At 37.7% G+C, this 16,742-nt stretch overlaps 1 protein-coding gene and 1 long non-coding RNA gene across 3 annotated transcripts in view; one reads left to right on the top strand and one right to left on the bottom strand.

The window, feature by feature from the left end:
* The window catches only part of LOC138743149 (protocadherin gamma-A2-like), a 189,510-nt gene extending 184,812 nt beyond the window's left edge, over window positions 1-4,698 (top strand). For both annotated transcript variants that reach the window (XM_069898044.1, XM_069898045.1), the window contains exon 4: window positions 3,297-4,698. In XM_069898044.1, the coding sequence (XP_069754145.1) occupies window positions 3,297-3,574 (278 nt within the window). In that variant the 3' untranslated portion in view covers window positions 3,575-4,698. The remainder of the gene's footprint in view (window positions 1-3,296) is intronic.
* Window positions 3,258-16,742, bottom strand: part of LOC138743151 (uncharacterized) — a 59,319-nt gene continuing 45,834 nt past the window's right edge. The window contains exon 3 of the long non-coding RNA XR_011344668.1: window positions 3,258-3,822. This is a non-coding gene — a long non-coding RNA (uncharacterized lncRNA). The remainder of the gene's footprint in view (window positions 3,823-16,742) is intronic.

A 16,742-nucleotide genomic window follows, 5' to 3' on the forward strand; every position in this document is an offset into this window, starting at 1 on the left:
TGAATGCATAAAATTGCAAACCACGAATATATAAATGCAATTAAGCATGTTTTAAATGCTGCAGGGTAAAAGTAAATATTAAAAACAATATCTACTTTGGCAGAGGTAGTCAGTCTTGTAAGGAGCAAGAGTTAAATTGGAAATTAAGAAGCTCTCCCAGAGGCATTGTTAACCAAAGCAATGTAATAATAAGTGTGTAAAACTTAGCCATGCAATTCTGAAGTTCATATTCTCACTCTTTGCTAAATTAGCTGAGACAGCAGTCTACAAATTAAAATAGTTTCAAATGAAATAAATTCATTATAAGTGTAATGCAGAACAATAAGAAAATACAGTAAAATGCTGAAGTCCTGGGAATTTGTTATTAAACAGAAATGCAGTATATACTCAGCAGGTCAGGCAGCATCTGTGGAGAATAGCAATGCTAAACTTGAGGAACTAAGGTCAGCCATAATCCAGGGGTACAAATGGGCAGTCAACATTTCAGGATGAGACCTTTTATCAAAACTAGGAATAGGTGACAGCATGAGTATCAAGGGGGAGGGAAAAACTGGTGTGACGATGAAGATGGAAAGAGTCTAAGAAGTGATAGGCCATTGGGCAGAAGGTGGGAGAGGTGAAGATGTGATGGTAATGCTCGAAGTGCCAACTGACGCATGTATGGTACGGGTGAAGTGTGATGACACTGGGTGAGAGGGAGAGATGACAAAGAGGGTGGGAAAGGTGAGAGAGAAAAATGAGAACAGTGTTAGGTAAAGAAGAACTTCAAATTCCTGAGTGTCAATATCTCTGAAGGTCCTGCAGCCTCCATGTCGATTCAATCATGAAGAAGGCTCACCAGCAACTAGATTTGGTGAGGAGATTGAGGAGATCCAGAATGTCACCAAAGACTTTCAAAAACTGTATCATGGAGAACTGTATCTGGCTGATTGCATCACTGTCTGGTATGGAGGTGCCAAAGTTGAGGACCAGAAAAAACTCCAGAGAATTATTAACTCGGCCTGCAACATTGTGGGCACCAGTTTTTACTCCTATTAGCACATCTATGAGAGGAGATGTCCTAAAAAAACAGCCTCTATCCACAAGGACCCTCACTACCAAGATCATGCTCTCTTCACTCTGCTATCATCGGGGAAAAGGATACATGAAGACAAGCACTCAGCGGCATAAGGACAGCTTCTTCCCCTCTACAATCAGATTCCTGAATGAACAGTGAACCACAGACACTTCCTCACTTTGTTTTTCCTCTCCCTCTTTTCCATCTACAACCAACTGTGGCATAAATGAAAATCAATCAAAATTGCAGATACTGAGAATATTAACTGAAACAGCTAAAAATGCTGGGAAGACTATAGGTCCTAAGACATTTGGTTAATGTTTCAGGTCCTATGTTCCAGTAAAGAGTTCAGCTCCTGAATTTTTAAACTGTTTTTTATTTCTATAGTAGGGGTCTCCAAAATGGTCAATATCAACCCCCAGGGATCAAATGGACCACCCGGAGGGGGGGGGGGTCTATAAATCCCAGGAGGGTCAAAAGGGGATTAATAATACTGGATAGATTGATAATGCAGGTGGAAGGGGGGGTGTTCAATTTAAGATAGCGCCTCCTCACCACCCCTCCTACTCAACCCCCATCCAGCATGAGGAGGGGGGAGGCTTACCTGCCATGAAACTTTTTCCGCTGTCATCACACTTCACCCGTACCATACATGCGTCAGTTGGCACTTCGAGCATTACCATCACATTTTCCCCTCATCATGCATACACCAGCCTGCCATGCCCAGCCTGTGGACCCCAGGATGCTGCATTTAACAGTTAAGTTCCCTTTCTGCCCATTAACTTGTCCCGCATTTAGGGATATAGGGCCTACGCCCCCAAATGAAGGATAAATTAATGTCCAGCTCAAGGTAGTTCCAGATGGAGGTCAGAGGGCTGAAAAGCCAGACTGTCCAGCCTAAAACCAGATGTCCAGCCAGCCTACCCAGTGCAACCCCCACCCGTCCAGCCACCCCTATCCAGTCCCAGCCACTCCCCCGTCCAGCCCAGCCACCTGTTTCCCATTCCCACTCCTACCCCACCCCACCCTTCAAGCATTTAGATTCCATTTCTGGGGTTTGATGAGAGACCATGTGGTCCCTGAAGGGGTCGATGGTCTAAAATGTTTGGGGTCCCCTGTTCTGACCTTCTGAGTGTTCCAATTTCTGTTTTCACAATTAAAGGGTGTGATTGCTTGTTTTGGCCATGTAACACTCCAAAATTATTAAAGAGTTCAATTCAGTAGACATTGTATTGATAATGTATTTCTTACCCTTCCCCTGCACTCTTCGAGCCAGATTTGCTGGATTTGCCAACACCCTACAAACAAGTGAATAGAAACCTGAAGCAATTTAGCTGATCATAATTGTTTGTGGAATGACATAGCGCACAAATTGTACTTTGTAGTTTTCTAACATGCAGCCATAAATTTATTCTGCAGCAATTATTTGACAGTAAGGATCCTGTAGGGCATTCTGGAGAAATGAAAATGCAGTACAAATTCAATTCATTTCCATCCTCATTAAAAATAAACATGCAACAGATAAATTAATGTTGGAAAAAGAAAACGTCTCAAGTGAATTTTCTGTGGATGGCACATTTCTAAATTTTTGGAGAAAAAAATGAAGCCCGCCATGGGCAAAATCCTTGATGATGTAATGTAAGGCATGAGTGGGCACTCGTGAAATCAAAAATGGCATCAAATGACTGGTTAGATAAATTAAATTGAAAATGGACTGAGTTGGATTTTCTTCTAATCTTCAGCCAAACTTCCATTAAACATGGAGCAAAGAGAAAGTTGATACACTACCCAAAAAACATTTGCATTAAATTAAAATATAGGAAATTAGAAACGGAGCATAAATTGAATGTTTCATTGCTTTACCCTGTTAATTTATGTTTATATGCATGCTAATGAACAATATTATTTTATGAGCCATTGATAATAGTTGCTGTAATGGGCCGTTGAGTTTTTCAAAGGATGAGAACTGTCTCAAAAGAGAAAAAAAACAAATTCAGTACAAGGATAGAGAGGGCAAAAATATCAGTAAATGAAGCAGAGCATACATTGGAGCCATCAAGAATAATAGTTGTTGAATGAGTGTGCAACTGAATTGAAAGTACCTGCAGTAAGCAGAATTTTGTCCTTGGTTGCCTGAGCTAAATGTGTGTTCCATTGCCAAATTCAGGTTACTTAATTAAGGAAAGAGACATAAAGCACATAAATTGATCATTGTATTCATGTGTGATTCATTTAACAGATATGGATTACATCAAAGCATCTCCAGATCTGGAAGATGGCATACCCAGCTGGGCTCCCAGGTTTGCATCACAGAATCTTGAAGCGATGGAACCTGATGAGTATCAGTCAAACATCTACATGGGCGGAAGCCCAGTCATGCTTGCCTGCAAGCAGGACAAAGCTGTCAAGCAGGACAGGCAACCTTCAGCCTCTTCGACTAAAAAGAAGAAGAAGCGCAGTAAACGATCAGAAAAGCGGGAAAGCAGAAGTACCACCGAGGAGCCACTAAATGAGTAACGCCTCTTGTCACGGTAATCTGAGTACTCTCAGTATCCAAGCCAGATAATCAGAGGAGACACAAGGGTTCTATAAATTAAATTTAAAGTCATATTTGGAAAAGATATTGTTGTGTGTACTCAGTTGCTAATTTGTTGTCTTGGATGTTTTATAATTTTAGTTCAATGCTTTTATTTAGCTTGGCTCTTTCTTCTGTCAGGCAACATTCTTTTCTTATCTGTTCAACTGTAAATGCACGGAAGTCAATTCTAAAAACAAAAGAAAAATGAAATATATAAATAGCTTATTGCTAATATTACTGACCAGACCAATGCCCATATTGAAAATGTACTTCCAGTTTACACTCCCTTGGTGTCGTAACCTACAGTCAGACAACAGAACAGATTAACAATGTTAAGATGAAAAAGTATACATTTTATTAGTGGCGGTTGATTAAATCATGAAATAAACAGTTGGAGAAGCAACCCTCATTGACTAAAACTGAATGAAAACAAACGTACACTAAAACTGTAATCTATATTAAGCAGTGATTATTTCCAGTACCAACACAAGCAGTTATATTCCACAAGAATTTAAATTTTGCAGATCTTGACTTAATGCATGTCATTGCCAAACTCACACCTGCACTATCTCCAAGTCTCAACAAATTGGGATTTGGATTGAAAAACAGCATGTGCACACCGTTATTGTATGGTATTTAAACAGCTGACAACTGGCTGTATGTTTCTCTGTGTTCAAAGTTGAAGAAAATAATGTAACTAAACTTTTGACATGACGCAGAAACCTTAGTGATAGGATTTTCTTTAAAGTTCTAAGCAGAGCAATGTACATTGCTGTGTTCCTAACAAAATGTGGAAGAGCCAATCAACTGTCTTCAGCCATTTGCATGGGTGAAGTCAGGCTGTAACTGCTTAATATTCATCTGAATCACATTGTGCGTTTGTGGCATCAGTAAGCACAGAGGTACGTCATTTATTTCAATCACCTGCGGCAACTATAGATTTTTGTTAAATTTGTACCAAAGGTGGCTTTCTCAATGACATCTAATGTAATCTTTTATGCTTTGTCTATTTTCAGATGTATTCTGTTTTTTGCATGTTTAAGTAAAAGTGACCAGGACACAATCTTTACGATGGATGTGGTTATTAATGACTAAACTTTTCACTATTTGTTCTGCAGCTTTACAGTTTTCTACACTGCACTGATAAGCACTCTTTCTAACAAAGAAGCTCTTTCTTCATTTCTTGATAACTACAATATATATTTCTTATTTTTGAATACCTTTCACAATTATGTAAAAAACAATACAGGTATTTACAGTATTTATTTGAATAAGAAAATCTGCATACTCTGTGATTGTAATTTAACCAAAAATGCTGGAGAAACTGAACAAGACATGCAGCATTATTTATGCAGGTGCCTACCTGACGTTTGCTTATACCTTATTGAAGGGCTCAAGCCCAAAATGTTGGTGATGTATCTTTAGTTTTGCTCTATCAAAAAATGCTGTGTGACATGCCGAATTTCTCCAGCAGTTTTGTGTAAAATTTAAATTATTTACTAAATTTCGGCTCATAATGTTGATTCACAACAGGGCACTTTGACAGTCAGTCATTGAATGAAAGAACAGAATCCTGGGAGCACTCATCAGGTCAGGCAGCATCTGTGCTCAAAGAGGTAGAGTTCGCATTTCACCTTAGAGACACTTCATTTAAACTGGGAAAGAGAAAAACACATTAGTTTTAAACAACAGAGAGGCTATGGGGCAAAGGGATTATTCCTGAATGGATGAGGTCAGGATATCCTTTGGGATTCATCCGTCAAACAGGTTACTTCAACACACATCCACAAGGTAGAGTGATGTCAGGATTATCTTGCGGATGTGTGTGGAAATAACCTGTTTGATGGATAAATCCCAGAGGATACCTTGACCTCCAGAAATAATCCCTTTGCCCCAGCCATTCCTTCATCACATTCTCTGAAATTAAAATCCAATTAAAATCCAGATGTGTCTTCCACCTGAAGTGTTAATTCTGTTTCTTTTTCTATAGAAGCTGTCTAATCTGCGGGGTTTTGCTGCCAGAATTTTTTTCTTTGTTAATAATTCATCTTTGAAAAACATTTGGCATTAAGCCAAATAAGGAACTATCGGAATGAATCACTAAAAGTTTAATTAAAGTTGACTGTCTTAAGAAGGATTTTGAAGTAAGAAATATGAAGATGTAGATTTGATAATAATGGAATTTACCAAGATTAGGGCATGGGTATCTGAAAGGTTGAGAGTGACATTGCAATAATGGACTGAACTCGATGGAGAAGATTGCATAGAAAGGTGAAATGTTGAAATTTGGGACAGGGCGAATGGGTACCCAATGATCTCCATTCACGTCATTCACTAGTTATATTGTTGAGCAGATTTAAGTTCGAAGACACTTAGATGAAGCCATTTGGGTGAACTCAGTTGCGGCTAGTTTTGAAGTCTGATTTGGTATTTCTATCTGAAAATATCGATTGGCTCCCAAAACAGGTAAAGATCATTAAGAAAAAAAATTCAGGCACCAAAGCTTTTGTACTTGCATCTTCAGAACAAATTATATGCCACCATAATTACACCCAGATAAGTGTAAAACACAAAAAGCTGCAGGGACTGTGTTGAAGTAAAAACACAGTTGGTCAATGTGTCCTTATTGTAGCAAAGATAAAGATACAGAACCAACATTTTGGGCTTCAGTCCTTCATCAAGGTATGAAAAATGTCGCTAGGCACCCAAACAAAATGATAGGGTGGAGAGGCAGGAGAAGAAACAAGGTCCCAAAGGCAGAATGTAATAAGAGTACAACAGCAAGCAGGGGGAGTGGGAATGGCTCTATCAATGGAGACCCTACTCCCTGTTCTCCTTCAATTCCCTTTCCTTTTGTCCTCTTCCATCCAGCGCTACACCCACTTCCTTCTTCATTTCCAGAGCCATCTCTCCTCTCCGCCCCTTTGTTCTCTCCCTCCCTTATCCACCTTTTACCTCCAACCTTTGAGGCCATGCTACAACCCTGCCCCTTCCCCCCAACCATTTGGATTAGGCTCTTCCCACTTTTTTTCATACCTTGATGAACAGCTCAACCCCAAAATATTGGTTATGCATCTTTATCTTTGCTACATAAAGTGCACTGTTTGACCAGTTAAGTTCCTCCAGCATTGTGTTTTTATTATGCCCAGATACATAGTTTTCTACTTTGCACCTTTACCATCACATTTTCTCTTCTTGTTTCCAAGTCCAAATTCACTCAATGGGAAATTGTGTGAAACTCCTTGAATGTACCTATAGCACCTTATCCCTTATTTCTACTTTGTTTTCAGGTCAATTTACTTCCATACATTCACTCCTGGATGATTCATTGTTGAAAATATCCAAACCCTGAAATTACCTCTGGCCTGTGTGATTTACAGTACCAGTGCAATGATTGCGACTAAAGAAACATGTAATACTTGACATTAATGATGACTGGGTTCGTAATATTTTCTCCAAACTTGGTGATTTGGCACACAACACAGAAGTTCAAGAATGATCAATGAAATAATGGATCTTTCCTTGTATGTTCATTGTTTTATTGTGTCTTTTATAAGGGTCCATTAAACAACTTTGATTTATTACAATATTTAATTATAATAACACAACCAAAGGTAATTTATAAAAGGATAACTAAAAAAAAAGAAATATCATCAAAACGTATTATACATTAGGGCAGGTGGCCAAAAGGTTGTATAGCATGCACGAAATTTCTCTGTATCAGGTTGAGGGTAGAGAAAATGATGCTGCTTATTGAGGGAAGAATTAAGAAAAGGGATAGGCAGATCTAGAACTGAAAGGAAATATGTAACAGTGTTGCAATGTGCATAATAACTCCCAAGCAACACAAAGACATGGTTCAATACTGACAGTGGGTGCTGTCGTAATGAAATTTGCATTTTTCCCTGTGACGATGGCTTTCCTCTCTCTGCTTCAGTTTTCTCCCTCATTGCCAATAAGTGGTTTGGTAACTTAATTGATTACTGTAACTTGCCTCTAATATCTAGCTGAATGGTAGCATTCAGAAAAATTGACGAGTCCATGTGGAAAATAAAATCCATTAGATTAAAGTAGGATTAATATAAATATTGGTTGATGGATAGCAGAGCTTTGGTAGACCAAATGACCAATGTCCATGCAATATCCATCTATGACTCAATGACTCTATCTTGTGTATATCTGGCTCAAGGCGGTTACATGGAGAGGCATCTTCAGATCGACAGTGCCAAGATCAGGAGTATACAGTTAATGAGTGAATCCGGGAATGCAATCAATGAGGATACAAGTTGCCAAATTTTGATCGGCAAGTTGGGAGGTTGAATAAAAATGATCATATTCACCAATACCAAGATGTGAGTGATCATTAGAAGGACGGTCCCGCATTGTTTAATGCGTCCTCGTCATAGATTTCAAAGTTTAATACAAGAGTATAAGACTTTCATATTTTGTATTCAAAGCAACTCTATTACAAGTTTAGTTCATGATTTGCTGTAGTTTGTAGATGTGTCTTTAGGAAGGAATATCATCTTTTTTATACAGTTACTATGAGAATGGCTGTGATATGCCATCTGAAATTTGAAATGTAATGATGTTCATAAAATAGGAAATAACATAACCGGACTAATTTCAAATCGATTAACTAATTTTCAGTTATTTGACTAAATAAGCATGCCATATGTTTTTTTTAAACAATGAAGCAGCTCTTGCATATATATCAGATGCTACATGATTACAAATTAGAGGTGACACGCTACAAATTCATGTGGGCCATAAACATTTCAGGTTCATTCTTTTTAAATTTAAATTTTTTCAAACTTTGAGACAAAGAACACAAGCCTCTGCCACCCAATTACACATATGTGACTAACTCCCCTACTAAACCATCCATGTTTGGAACATGGGAGGAATCTGAAGCATCCGGAGGAAACCCACACAATCACGTGAAGAACGTACAAATGCCTTACAGACAGCAGCGGATCAAACCTGGGCCACTTGTGCTGCAACAATGTTGTGTTAACTGCTCCATTATGTTTGCAGTTATTTGAATTGAATTTATAGTGGAAAACTATGAGAATTCATCTTCAATGTTCACTTTTCAGAAGTGGAGAAAATAGGTCAACATTTTAAATCTAAAATGCTCTTCGCTACTAAGTAGCACTTAGGTAGAATTTGAGATTGCTCAACACATTCAAAGGATTTTACCTTCAGTTTATTCACACAAATAAAGAAATGCAAGTTTGAAGTAGGACTGATAACATCCAGTGTAAGTCTGTTCCTTCAGATGAAGAGACAATAAATGCAAATTGATTTGTTAGTTAAGGATTATTTATTTGTATTTGGGCTCTAGGCTAATATTGTGTCAAAGAAGAACGCTTGATTGCAGCAGTGTGAAATCAATTTCTTAGCACTAAGACACAAAATGTGAAGATACTGATTTATTTTAAATCCTTTGCTCTAATCTTTGGAAATATTTTTGAATAAATGGTTCTTCAATCAATGGTAAAATAAGAGAAGCATGATTTGAATATAATCAGAATACCTTTAAAACAATTAGCCCAGTTTGAAAATTATGAGAATTTTAACTGAATTATGAATGAAGACACCATGCCAAATCAACGTTATTACCAGCACCAGTGACCCGAGTTAAAATCTGGAGCTGTCTGTAGGGAGCTTCTACGTTCTCCTCATATGTGGTTAGGTTTCTTCCAGCTGCTCCGGTTTCCTCCCACCTTTCAATAGGCACAGGGGTTGTAGGTTAATTGAGGTATCTGGGCAGCATTGGCTCATGGACTGGAAAGGCCTGTTACCATGCCGATGTCTAAATTTAAAATTCAAAACAAACAAATTCAATAAAATAGAAATAGTGCAGCCACAAATAACCTGCAGTCAAGAAACAACCATCATAATCGAGATGACTTCAAAATTGTCATCTAATAATTTTAATCTTCAAATCATTATATTACTCAAGGTTTTAAAATATTGCCAAAAAATTGTGTCTCTGCATGGAGAACCTTTGAGAGGAATGGCATTGTGCTGTAAAACATGCATTGGAATTGTATTGCATGACTGTCCTAAACCAATTTAATTCATTACAAATCATAAATGGAACTCATACAAGCACCTCGTTATAATGATTGGAGTATCCAGGTAATTCTAACAACAAAATCACAGTACGGTAAAACTCTAATAACCTGCCTCCCTTGGGACTTTGGTGGTGCTGGTCTAGCAGATTTTCTGGATATTGGTTGTCGCCCATTAATTTTATAAACAATTTTTCATTCTTTTATCTACGTTTTACTCAGTGGTATAATCTGCTGGAGACTGCCTTATTGGGGACCAGGTATCGGAACTGGGATTTGAGAGGGTACTGAGAGTAAGAAGGGCTCCTAAAGGGTCTCAGATGTTGAGGGTTTCCTGATCATGTCAGATGGCAACCCTGGAAAGCACGGACCACCCGAGTGAAGGTGGTCCATGAAATTGCAGGCCCGCTTCCTGGAAAGCTGCAGCACCCCCATGACCTTCTTGAAGTTGGGTGAGTAGTTTGAGTGCTTTGTATTTCGGTGCCCAAAATCGTGGCATCTAAATGTCACTTTCGCATATAGGACCCAGAGTGGTTTTTGAGGTGATCTTTTGGGGATAAAAGGTGGGGTCCTATATACCACCGAATGCAGTAGTTTTTCTGCATGTGTATTATTTGTCTGTATGTGTGTTATGTTTGGTTGTGAGTCTGCATGTTCTGCACCGAGGTCCAGAGAATGCTTTTATACTTTTGCAAACAGATGACAATAAACTTGACTTTACTTGACTACTATTATTAGGGGTGCCAGGCAGTGCACTTTGTTTGCATTCTAGATTGCCTGCATCACCTTCCAGAAGAATAAGTTCGTCAGATGCCAGGTTCTCAGGACTCCAAGCAATCAAGAGCTTTACTCTATTTTCTGCTGCAGTGCTAATTCCTGTTGTGATTTTGGGAATTGATTGTTCAAGCTGTAGCTAAGAGGCACTGATTGCATCTTCCAAGCAGGCCAGCTCATCGTTTACAACTCATGCTATCCAAGGTGCTTGCAACAGAACAGGAGCAAAAACAAGCAGATTAATGTTGGATAAAGGAGAGAGGATAACTTCTCCGCTTCCCAGTGAACACAGGAATCCATTAAAATAGAATGAAGCATCACCATTAGGAATTTGCAACTAACAAAGACAAATGTGGAATGCTGGAAAAAAAATTGACCAGACATGTGTGGCAATATTCACCTCAACAATCTCATTTTCTGACATGTGTACCATTTGCTTCACACTCTGCTCAATGCCCTGTACCTTCTTTATACTAACTGATCGAAACTGTCTTATCGATCACTCATACCCTTTGCAACATTTTTCTTTCCCTCCACAGCCTCAGAAGCTTACCGGTACTTTTACATGCATGCTCACATCTCACACCTAAATATAGACTGCTGAACCTTGGCAGGTACATCACACAGTTCATAACATTGTCACGTGTGCAGTTTCTTCTTTCTGGCAGGACTCATGCTGGAGAAAACATATTGGATGTCATAACTACTTTATCCATTGGTTCAATGGCACGAGGAAAAGCTTCCTGCTGACTTTCAGGCAGCTGTATCTGGTTGAATATGCAGATGTTTAAAGATACTGGTATGCTCATAATCAATGTCCATATTATGTTCCTATTATTCGGACCTCCCACGGACCTCCCAAGCACCTTCTCCTGGTTTGCAGCAGATCGACAGAGGGCCTTTCATTATTGCTTCCTATTTTTGGTATTTGTGCTGTTCTCTTTTCATATCACATCTGCTACATTTACTATGGTGCACTAAGCAAGATCTATGCCTCCATTTTGGGCAGGATGATTAACGTAGCATTTAGCGCGACACTGTTGCAGCGCCAGTGACCCAGGTTCAAAGCCAGTGCTGTGTGTAAGAAGGTTGTACATTCTCTCTGCGTCTCCATGGTTTCCACCCATCCTTTAAAATGTATTGGGGCTGGAGGTTAATCGGGGTATTTGGGCAACACATGCTCGTGGGTCAGAAGGGCCTGTTACTGTGCTGTATGTCTAAAGTTTAAAAACATTCAGCATCATTCTGCCATGTACATCAGTCAAAAATAAGTGAAATGCCCTGAATACTGTATGCACCTCAGTTAATTAGAACAGATGAAATTTTGTTTGAGACCTCCGTAATTATTTCTACAATACTTGACACTATATTCACAAACTCCTGGTTGGAATTTGTGAACGGTTCTTTAAACAGTCCATTTTAACAATGATTGTTGCTCCCAGTCCAAAACAACTTCTTTCAACTTCCTCAGAATAGTCTTACAGACTTCGAGGCAGTATCCTCTGGAGCGATGTAATGAACGAACAAGTAGCTTCAGAAAAACCCAGGTCTATTGAAAGCATGGCTGGCATGAAACATGCTTCTCCACCTGGTAAGGCACCTATTTATTTTACCACAACATTTCAATAGGATATTTTGGAAGAATTTTCGCTGGTTTTTGATCTAGTTCCTAAACATTACCCAATTGTCTATCTGGAACAGGTTTTATAACACAACAACTTGTGATCAATTTCTTACATTAAATTAAGCATGGGAAAATGTTCATTACGGTAGGTTTAATGATGATGCAATTAAATTAGTTGATCCTTGTTTCTAACTTCAACAATTTTTGCAGCTCATTGCAAGTTTAGATAAACCCTGACAGTGATCAATTTATAATGATATATTCCTCATGTGGAAAAACTATGAAACTGGGGACAATGAATTTGCTATCATCTTAAAATTTAAAATATTTTCTATAATTTTCATTGCATTATTCCATTTGAAACAAAGGATAATGATCCACCTGAAATCATTCAGAAAATTTTTACGACCATTGGTTTGAAATGTATTTGTGCAATTCAATAGTTAACATCTTTTCCATAGAAAATCAAGAGAAAAATGAGCCGTAACCAAGACTGCTTTCAGGTGTGGGTGTTGTTTAACTATAATTTACATTTCAAATATGCTAATAAGGATAGATTCTTCTCCAACTAACCGAGCAGCATGTTCAGTCATGCAGAATACAGTAATTATCTACTGATCCCTCAACTAATTTCCAGCTATTTTTAAGTGTTCCTTGACCCTCTTCCTGAGATTTCATTTCTTAACATGAGGAAGTAAGTGTGACTGCAAAGGTATAGCTCACATTCTTTCCTTGGTTAATTGCTTTAAATTAGATGCTAGATTTCAAAAGGTCATGGTTGCTTATGGTTTATGTGTAAACACATTCTATTTGTACATAAGATATGTAACTTTAGATTCCAGTCAGAACAAAAACACATATTCCAATTGCACATTTGATCACCGCATTAATTATGATGAACATTGCAACGTTGCATGAATTAACATAAATAAAATATTAAATGCCTCAATGCAATGCATTTCTTGAATCTCTTTGATTTAGATTAATCAATGTGTATTTGCTTACAGTGTCTGTACTAGATATGAACAGCATACGAATTTTATAAGGGAAGTAATTTTCCTTTGTAAAGTTCTGATGTTGGATGGAGTATCTTGACAACCATGTTGTATTATTAACTGTTTTATGGCTAAATCTTTAGACTTCACAATTCAAAGTGACTGAAGCAAAGCAAGGTAGTTATTCCCCCACTTTTTTAAAATTGTGCTTATTGCATGTGTGCGCTTAAAGCTACTTTTTGCCTGATTATAAAGATGAATACAATGCGCAACTATATAATGACCGGAAAGTGTTTAATAAGGATATTTTTAGATTTGCATGTACACTGAAGATTTTTGAGAATGGAATCTGCCTATTGTTCCCTTGACCAAGAAAGCAAAGGTTAGGAGCTACCACTTTGATTGAAAATTCACAGAAATTTAAACTACTTTATGGTATAACTGTGTAAAGCATTTTCATGACATTTGCATGAATAATAAATTGCAGGAAAAAGTCTTTTCATCATATAATTACTGAGAGCAGTCTAATTTCAACACAGCAGTGTTTATATATCTATCCACTGTTTTTCTATTGTGTACTGAGGAGGAATGAAAATGACCTTGTGGTGCTGAACACTGATCAGAACAGTGGAATGATGAGAAACTTCTCTGTCAAGGAAATTTAAAATGGGCAATGGATATCCACCAAAGGTCATGTGAAGAGCTTGAGGACATCATGGTTGAATCGTTATTCATTATTGCTGAAATAAATTTAAGGTTCACTTATTTCTCATTAGTGAAATGCCAAGAGTGAAACCACAAAACATGTTTTTTTGTATGGACAATAATCTGCAGATTTAGTGAGATAAATGTTCTACAGCTACCTTAATGAATGCTTCAGGAAAAATAAATGCATACTGGGAAACTGGTTCAACATTTGTTGAGTTATCAGGTTCATTAAAAGAATTAGAATAGCAGTTATAAGAAAAATAGTTTACTATTAGAATTTTTAAATCCATGTTCATTTGTTTTAAATGAAATTATATGATTAAAATTCCCAATGCCTAAAGATTAACAAACTGTCCAGGTTTATTCATACGATAAGAATGCACGGAGTTGGGGTAATGCACTTTCATGGATAGAGGATTAACGGAGAGTTGGAATAAATGGATGTTTCTCTGGTTGGTAGTCAGTGGTGAGCGGAGTGCCACCAACATCAGCTTTGGGCCTGCAACTGTTAGGAATTTAGAAGAGGAAAATGAGCAGAGCGGATACCATCAAAATGAGTGGAATGTAAAACTGAGCAAAGGATGTGGAGAGTGTGCAGTGAGATGTAGATAGGTTAAGGGAGTGGACAAGGGTCTAGCAAATAGAATACATTATTGGCAAATGTGAGGTCATCCACTTTGGAAAGGTCAATGTATTATTTAAATGGTAAAGGATTGCAGCATGTTGTGCATTGGACTTGGCTCTGTTTGTGCATGAATCACAATAGGTTGGAATGCAGCTGCAACAGGTCATCAAGGAGGCTAGGAAGACTGAATTTAGAAGGGCAACATTACAGGACATCGATAAGGCTGCATAGGGAGCACTGCATGCCACTCTGGTCTTACTTGAAAAAATGATTTACTGGCTTTGGAGGAAGTGCAGAGGAAGTTCACTGGATTGATTCCAGATGTAAGGAGAATAGCATATGATGGGACATTGTGTCGCCTGGGACTATATTCACTGGAATTCAGAAGAATGAGAGGCGACCTAAAAGAAGCATGAAAAATTATAAAAGGGACAGGTAAAATCAACAGTCAAGTTGTTTCCACTGGTAGGCAGGATGAAATCCCGGGGCAAAGCATCATGCTTCAAATTTAGGATGGAGATGAGGAGGAACTGCTTCCACATCAAATATATTTAAGACACTGTTTGATGAATTTTTGAGTTGTAGGGGAATTAAGGGTGATGGAGCAGTGACACATGTCTGAAACTCAGTTCAAGGCCAGATGAGCAATGGTCTTATTGAACTGCAGAGCAGGCATGATGGGCCAGATAGCCTACTCCCACATGTGTTTCTTATGTACTGATGCCTTGTGTGTTCAGGATAAAATGAAAATTAGATTCAATTGCTGGAAATATGCAATTACAGAAAATTGGAAATGTTAGTATGACAAACACATGCCTTGCCTAACACCAAACTAGTTAAATATGTTTGAAAAAACAGTATTAAATTGTATTTATATATGCTTAGAATGATTAATCTTCCTCTTATATTAGACATGCTTGATTTACAATGTGGAAGAATATATTTTTAAAAAGATGTATTATTACAAGAGAATAGCACAGCTCAGAAAGATGTTAATACTAAAAAATAAACTTGAAGAATGGTTTTGTAATGAGCACATTTTTCACTTTGATATTTTTTAATAAACCTTTCCACGTAAATGTTTCAATGGTTTTTTTTTCTCTGAGTTAACTTGTGGCATGTTCTCCATGCGACAAAAAATGTTAAGTTTCTTCTCAGTTTCTCCCATGTATTCCTGAACGTTTTCCCTTGGCGAAAGCGAATGTGACATCTTATAACAATAAGCAAGAATCTTGAGAAAAACAGTCTAGACTTCTTATAAATCACACATTGTGTCAAAGGCACTGGTGCCTATACTGTTTCTGAGGGAGTAGCGAATGCACAAAGCAATTTTAAGTAAAAACAATATTTTCCATTTCTGATTTCACCAGTGTTGGTAGGTTTTGAAGGTAACGGGATAATGAATAACCCAATCCTATATAATAATTATTCTGTTGCTGGGCTAAGAAAAGTAATATTTTGAAGAATATCTTTGGAATGTTACAAGCAACATATTAATTTCAATCTTATTTGCATGTTGGATTGTTGCAGGAATATGGGAATGTTACAAAAACAAATGAGAGTCTTGAGAACATCAAAGAGGGGCCTTGGGACAAATGTGTATTAGAATAGAAACCATGGCAGTGGCAAAGTCCTGTAATAAAACCAGCCTCCACTGACAGCTCTATTCCAGTTTCTCAGTTGAGGAACATTAGCAATTTAGAAGACAACACCTATTCAAATACCAGTAAAATTGATGAGCTGAGAGAGGATCATTTCATTCCAAGCATTTTCCACAGTACAGGCAGATGTAATTTTGCATTCAAATGAATTTTTTTCATTCAAGCTGTAGCAAGGGTTAATAGTGGGCATCAGATGAAAGTGAAAGTGTGGAATAAGATTCAGTAATAATTTTGGAGTTATATATTCTATTGGTAAATTGGTCACTTTCCAAGGTATATTAATTTGAAGGCCAAGAACAGAGACAATCTTTCAGTGAAGGAAATTATCCAGCTCACATATTTGGCATGAGATTTAATCCAACAGTCAGATGTTAACCAAGGCTTTTGCTCAGAGAATTATGATACATTTGGTAAATAAATTTGATAATGTACCAAGAAATATACAAAATTAGTTAGCTATTCAAGCATCCTCATCTGCTTTTTACAGCATTCAATATGGTTGAGCTAATATTTGATGCACCCCAATCTGCACAGCATTCCTAAAATTGGTCAAATATGGCCATAAGTATGCTCAGTCGCATAGCAGCCATGGTCATCTGCACTCTGAGAAAAGAGATTTCTGCTCATTTCAATGTCCATA

The sequence above is a fragment of the Narcine bancroftii genome, chromosome 9 (assembly GCF_036971445.1).
Source record: "Narcine bancroftii isolate sNarBan1 chromosome 9, sNarBan1.hap1, whole genome shotgun sequence".
Taxonomy (NCBI): Eukaryota; Metazoa; Chordata; class Chondrichthyes; order Torpediniformes; family Narcinidae; genus Narcine; species Narcine bancroftii.